The sequence below is a fragment of the Engraulis encrasicolus genome, chromosome 11 (assembly GCF_034702125.1).
Source record: "Engraulis encrasicolus isolate BLACKSEA-1 chromosome 11, IST_EnEncr_1.0, whole genome shotgun sequence".
Lineage (NCBI taxonomy): Eukaryota > Metazoa > Chordata > Actinopteri > Clupeiformes > Engraulidae > Engraulis > Engraulis encrasicolus.
Window position 1 is genome coordinate 24,928,923 of NC_085867.1, and position 7,500 is coordinate 24,936,422.

At 45.0% G+C, this 7,500-nt stretch overlaps 1 protein-coding gene across 1 annotated transcript in view; it reads right to left on the reverse strand.

The window, feature by feature from the left end:
- Positions 1-2,901: 2,901 nt before the first annotated feature.
- Positions 2,902-7,500, reverse strand: part of arhgef28a (Rho guanine nucleotide exchange factor (GEF) 28a) — a 148,540-nt gene continuing 143,941 nt past the window's right edge. Inside the window, exon 37 of the mRNA XM_063210263.1 lies at positions 2,902-6,166. Coding sequence (XP_063066333.1) covers positions 6,015-6,166 — 152 coding nt within the window. The 3' untranslated portion in view covers positions 2,902-6,014. The remainder of the gene's footprint in view (positions 6,167-7,500) is intronic.

The window sequence follows — 7,500 nt, forward strand, 5'->3', positions numbered from 1 at the left end:
TTCCTCATGTGAAATAAATGAATTCTGAACATCAATTTTAATAATGTTGCTTGTAATAGTTGTCTTCAATATCCAGAGGTGCATCGTTGGTCCTCGGCAAATGACAAAATATGGCTTTTGGATCACAATATGTTGATGTCGTGCCTGGGTCAATTAGAAAATGTAGGTTCCCACATAATTGGTAGTCCAACTACCGCACACGCACACACGCACACAAACACACACACACACACACACACACACACACACACACACACACACACACACACACACACACACACACACACACACACACACACACACACACACACACACACACACACACACACACACACACACACACACACACACACACACAGCAGCAGTAAACAAACCAAAGCCAATGTGCTGCAATATATTCATGCTCTATTTAATGCCATACAAACAGTTACAGAATAAAGCACACCGGTATATAAAATACAATAAAGTAATTAAGAAATGTTCTTCATTTACACATAACCCCATGTGTAATAAATAAAAAAACAAAACATCATATTATGTTCATGATACATGTATAAACATTTACACGCTAAGACATACATGTTTCTTTTTCTTTCACAATGTACACAAACACCTGCAAAATATAGATTTATTATATATGTGGAGAGTATAGGTAAGGCTTAGAAGCATGGGACTGTGTGTGTGTGGGTGTGTGTGTGTGTGTCTATGTAAGTGAGTGAGAGAGCGAAAGAGAGAGATAGAGATTGCAAGAGCATGCGCGCACGCGAGAGAGAGGGACAAAAATGTAGCTATTAGCATTGCTGATCTATTTCTCTGGCCTCAGGGTTTAGGCTCACACACACACACACACACACACACACACACACACACACACACACACACACACACACACACACACACACACACACACACACAGTTAAGAAGTGGTAGATGCAGGTACGTGTATGTTTCTGTGTGTGTGTGTGTGTGTGTGTGTGTGTGTGTGTGTGTGTGTGTGTGTGTGTGTGTGTGTGTGTGTGTGTGTGTGTGTGTGTGTGTGTGTGTGTGTGTGCGTTTGTGCGTGCGTGCGTGTGTGCATGTGCTCTCCCATCCGCATGTGTGTGAGTCGGATGTCCATTGATTACAACAACACGTTCATTTGATTTGGATTTAGATTGGGAACACGACGCCATAGCAACCTAGGGAACAAATAAACAGGAAACGCACACAGTGCCATGACGAGCGAGCGGTGACACAGTACACACATGGAGAATGAAATCGGGCCGAGAAGTCTCCTCTGTCTCATTTGTCACTATTTCAATCTCTATCACTCTCTCTCTGTGTGTGTGTGTGTGTGTGTGTGTGTGTGTGTGTGTGTGTGTGTGTGTGTGTGTGTGTGTGTGTGTGTGTGTGTGTGTGTGTGTGTGTGTGTGTGTTTCAGTGGCATAAGGTAATGGTCATTGATAAAGAAACCAGCCATGAGGATGGAATATGAATGAACTTAACATCCTTGAGAGGTGTTACACACACACACACACACACACACACACACACACACACACACACACACACACACACACACACACACACACACACACACACACACACACACACACACAGCACATTTTACAGTGTTAACACTAAGGGAATTGAATATAACACTCACAGTGTTGATTCTACTGTCCTCGTGTTAAAATAACACTGAAAAATCTACTGTGTGTGTGTGTGTGTGTGTGTGTGTGTGTGTGTGTGTGTGTGTGTGTGTGTGTGTGTGTGTGTGTGTGTGTGTGTGTGTGTGTGTGTGTGTCTCTACTTCTCTGTCTGTTTGCCTGCAGTTCTCTGTGTGTTTGCCAGGCTTTAGCAAAAAGGAATGAGATTTATAAACATGCACTTGATTCAGTCAGTTGGACACACACACGCGCACACACACACAGAAACACACTTATACACACACACAATCACACACACACAGAGCACTTTTCATTTTCTGGTATTAAAATGGTGGCTTATTCTGGCACATTCATTAGACAGAACACACACACACACACACACACACACACACACACACACACACACACACACACACACACACACACACACACACACACACACACACACACACACACACACACAAACACACACACACACACACACACAGTCGTGCCCCCACAGTAATTGGTGTGACATTTGTTTCGACCCTGTTTGAGCTGTATCTGAACGATCTGTCTATGCAAATAGGCTGCCAATTTGACACAGGTCACGAGTTTCTATGCGCTGCGTGCGTGTGCTCGTGCGTGAGCACCAATTTGATACAGGCTGGGAGTATGTGTGTGTGTGCGTGTGTGTGAGAGAGTGTGTGTGTGTGTGTGTGTGTGTGTGTGTGTGTGTGTGTGTGTGTGTGTGTGTGTGTGTGTGTGTGTGTGTGTGTGTGCGTGTGCCAATTTAGTAACTCAGTAAATCTGCCTTCCTGTGCAGCGGGCCCGTACCAGCACACCAATTAGATCACCCGTTGCCGGGGGAACCGCATCCGGTTACCGGGGACAACGGATCCGTCCGCATCCTCCTCTCCGAACAAAACAGAACATCTGGATGAGTCATCAGGGAGGGGACGGTGTGTGTGTGTGTGTGTGTGTGTGTGTGTGTGTGTGTGTGTGTGTGTGTGTGTGTGTGTGTGTGTGTGTGTGTGTGTGTGTGTGTGTGTGAGTGTGTGTGTGTGTGTGTTGGAATGTTGGAGTGTTGGATTGTGTGTATCTGTATGTGTGTATGTATTTATGTATCTGTTTTTGTACAGGAAATGTGTATTGTCTTCTTTGAGAGGCTGTACTTCTATTTTTGACATGGCCTCATTAATTATTCATGATGTGTGTTTGTGTGTGTGTGTGTGTGTGTGTGTGTGTGTGTGTGTGTGTGTGTGTGTGCACACGTGTCTGTATCTGTGTGTCTGTGTCTGTGTCTGTGTACCTATGTCTCTGTGTAGGTCTGTGTGGGTGTGTACATGCTAATACATTTCAGATCAGAGGGAGGATGCCAGTGATTCCACAGTGACATGTGTCAGTGAAAATCGAAAGACAAAATCTAAAAGAAAACAAAATTGAGTTAGTGAAAGAAAAGTAAAAAAAAAAAAAAACCAAGCACAATGGAACAAAACCAGAGCCCAAATTGAGACTTCTTCTGCAACTGTCTTGGGATACCATTGTCAGTGATTTTGACAGATATGGTCTAAATCATGACAGCTAGGAGGTGAAAAGGCCTGAACTGAAGTGCTTTCAAACTGACAAAAGCGCACCATTGTTCGTGTGTGTGTGTGTGTGTGTGTTTTTTTGTGTGTGTGTGTGTGTGTGTGTGTGTGTGTGTGTGTGTGTGTGTGTGTGTGTGTGTGTGTGTGTGTGTGTGTGTGTGTGTGTGTGTGTGTGCACGCATGTCTGTATCTCTGTGTCTGTGTATATGTCTCTGTGTGTATGTCTGTGTCTGTGTACATGCTAATAAAAATGTGTGTGTGTGTGTGTGCGTGCGTGTGTGTGTGTTTGTACATGTGTGTGTGCGTGTGCACGCGCGCCCATGTTTTTTTACATGTATATTCGGTTAGCTAACCTGGATCTGCCAATCAATTGCAGTGCTGGTAGGGGCTCCAAACACAAAGTGAGACATTTAAAGTGCTTCGCCACAGTGGAGGAATCACACAAAGGAAGAAATAACACCACAGCAGCACACTGGAATCATTCATTTCAACGTAACGACCCTTCCAAATGACAGACGCGCTCGAATTTCAGCCTTCGGGAACTTTCTAGAATGCCTGAGCAGCGTTGATTTGGTTTATAAATCTGATTTCCCCTGTGTGTGTCTCGGGCTGCGATGTTTGATACCTCAAACTAGCCCTGAATCACACAGGCGCCATCAGCCACTGTGTGTTTGGTTTGTGTGCTTGCGCATCTGTGTGTGCGTGTGTGCGTGTGTGCGTGTGTGTGTGTGTGTGTGTGTGTGTGTGTGTGTGTGTGTGTGTGTGTGTGTGTGTGTGTGTGTGTGTGTGTGTGTGTGTGTTCGTCAATGAATCACCCAGGCTCCACCAATCACTGCCAGTAGCTAAGAGGCACACACTGTGTTAGATGTGTGTGCGAGTGTGCGCGTGTGTGTACACATGTGTGTGTGTGCACACATGTGTGTGTGTGCAAGTGCGCGTGTGTGTGTGTGTGTAGCTCTGGTCAAGGGTGGACAATATGCGTCAGTGACAAAATCAGGTTGTTTTATTTCAGTCATTTCCTGACACACACACACACACACGCACACGCACACACACACGCACACACACACGCTCACTGCTACTTTGAATTGTAGGCCGTAATGGTTGAGGATGAAACTAAATTTCAGCATGGAACTCATCAAAGCTCTGCTTCCTTTCATCCTTCATTCACTAATGTCTGCCTGCATTACCCCTTAGATTAAACAGCACCACCCCTTCCTCTGTTCCTCTCTCTCTCTTTTCTCTCTTCTCTCTTTCATGCCTCTTTGTCTTACCTTCTCTCTCTGTTGTTCTTTGTCTTTTCTTTTCTTTGTCTTACCCTCTCTGTTGTTCTCTCTCTCTTTTCTTTTCTTTTTTCATGCCTCTCTGTTTTCCTCCCCCTGCTCTCTCTCTCTCTTTTCTTTCATGACTCCGTATCCTCTCTCTACCACTCTCTCTATTTTCTTTTCTTTCTTTCATTCCTCCCTCTCTTCTCTCCCTACTCTCTCTCTATCTCTCTTTTCTTTCTTCCATGCCTCCCTCTCTTCTCCCGTTTTTCTCTCCCTCTCTCTCTCATTAACTCTCCTTGCGTGTGCCTGCAGGCTCAACACACACAATTACACACCACACGCCATAAACTTTACTGCCACCACATAAAACAATGGCTGGGTGGCTCTGTTGATGTGGCCCATGACTCAGCTGCCACTAACCTGCTAATGTCGTTAGCGAGGCTTCCATTCTGTTTCAATGGAGGGGGGGCATCAGCTAGCACGCTAGTGTCGTCATTAGCACAGCTCCACTTGAGTCCCACTGTGGTCGTCTACTAACGCGCTAGTGTTGTTAGCACAGCACCACTTCAGTCGCATTGTGGCCCTTAGCTAACACGCTAATGTTGTGTTTGTATGACTCCCACGATGTCCCAATTACTGTGTGCTAGCTTACGTGTTGAATAATGGTCATATGCTTACTTTCAACTGTTTGTTTACTGGTTGCAGTTATTTATATGGCCAGTCTGTACTGTATGAACCTTCAAAAACAACTCCCAAGTCTGTGCACACACTCAAAGGCCTGTAATTAACCTATAATGAACATGTAATTAACAGGCAAGGATGATGGTGGTCCGGAATGACCTGACAAACATTTTCAGCCAATAAACATGTAACTACAAGAACACAGCATTATCTGATTGGCAGTTCAGTTCACATAGCAACAGCTTTTTTTGTTAAAATAATGGACACAGCCTGTGAAAAACCCCGAGCTCTCTTGTCCACAAGTGGGGGATATGTCCCATTAGCTCTCCATATTAAGCTGCTATACCCTCTGGTGGGGGACACAAGTAGAAGCTTTCATTCTCCCATTAGAATCTCCCTGCAGACCAGCTCAGGCTTTTGTATTCTCGTCCCCACACTCTCAGTCCACACAGGCCAAGTGTACAATAGTCCAAGGGGAGCGTGGGACAAAGACAGCTATTAGGTCCATTTTCCAACTAGGTCCTTATTCCTTTGTTTTAACCAAGCCTTCATCTGCTTCACCAACTGATCAGTTCAGCTCAGTTCAGTTCAGTTCTATTAAGGCTTGTTGAGTTCTCTTGTAAGTAGGTTTTTGCTGTGGTTCTTGTTGTGGTTCTTCTTGGTGACGACAGAGATCTGCAATATTCTCCTCTATCCCCAAACTATGTCAGCTCAGTTCAGTTGTTTCAGCTAAGTTCCATTAAGGTCTGTTGACGTGAGTCATCTTGATCATCCTCCCCCACCTCCTCCATCAGTTCAGTTCAGTTCACTCCCATTAAGGCTTGTTGTCTTCAGGCTCCTTGGTGACGTCAGAGATACACAATGTTCTCCTCCACCCCGTCCTCCCCAACCTCCGTTTCCACGGTGATGTACGGGTCCAGCAGGAAGGGATGATGGGAGTATCCAGGGAAGGTTGTCGCCGGCGACCAGCCCTCTCTGATGATGCCGGACACGTTCAGCTCTGTGAAGGAAGACAGACAGTATTAACATGGGGTGTTAATATTCCACTCTTCTCCAGACGGAGTATTTATAACACCGTGGAAAGTCATATAACTCACAGTGGAGTCAAAAGTCAGTGTAAAATTTTGCAGATGAGCAATGTAGTTTCAACCAGTATTTTTCACATTCCAGTGTTTACTAAATATAGAATAGAAATATTAGAATAGAAAACCAAAAATGTACACTGACCAAAGAATACACTACTTTTGAGTTTAACTCTCTAAGTTCTAAAATAACACTGGATTTTTTTGTGTGCAGACAGATGGCCAGACATCCGTAACAGATCTGACACTAACAATACACTGTGGGTTAAATGACTGGCTGGCTGGCTGGCTGGCTGAGTGGCTGAGTGGCTGGCTTTGAAACGATGCATTCTGGCCTTGAAATCCAGACATCCTTGGATGGACGGGTGGTTGAGTCAGAAAGGGGCTGTGTGTGTGTGTGTGTGTGTGTGTGTGTGTGTGTGTGTGTGTGTGTGTGTGTGTGTGTGTGTGTGTGTGTGTGTGTGTGTGTGTGTGAGAGTGGTTTTGTAGTTGCGTGTGTGTGTGTGTGTGTGTGTGTGTGTGTGTGTGTGTGTGTGTGTGTGTGTGTGTGTGTGTGTGTGTGTGTGTGTGTGTGTGTGTGTGAGTGTGTGTGTGTGATTGGGTCAGGTGGAGACCGCTTTTAGTGCTCCTTGTACACACACGCCTAATGCACTAGCCCCATCAGTCATGCAGTGCCATCCCAACTAAGACGTCGCACAGTGATTAAAGACCAAGTAAACACACACACACACACACACACACACACACACACACACACACACACACACACACACACACACACACACACACACACACACACACACACACACACACACACACACACACACACACACACACACACTAATGGCTGGAGACATTGATCACTTAGTGCTTTAAGCCTACAGTAGGTGCTTCATTATTCTGTGTGTGCGTCTGTGCATGTGTGCGTGTGTGTGTGTGTGTGTGTGTGTGTGTGTGTGTGTGTGTGTGTGTGTGTGTGTGTGTGTGTGTGTGTGTGTGTGTGTGTGTGTGTGTGTGTGTGGTGCGTGTGCAGGTTACCTAATGATAGAGCATCCCACTGGAAATAATTATCACACCTATATCGCTATGGAATACACTTCGGTTTATGTATTTTTTGTATTTTTAAAGGTAACTTGTTTTAGGTTTAGGTTTGTAAAGGTTGTTCAAATCTTAAAACAATGGTATTTGGCATAATGGCTGAAAGCTAATCACATGAGGCAGTAAGAAGATTCCTGCAGGTCGGCAAAAATAA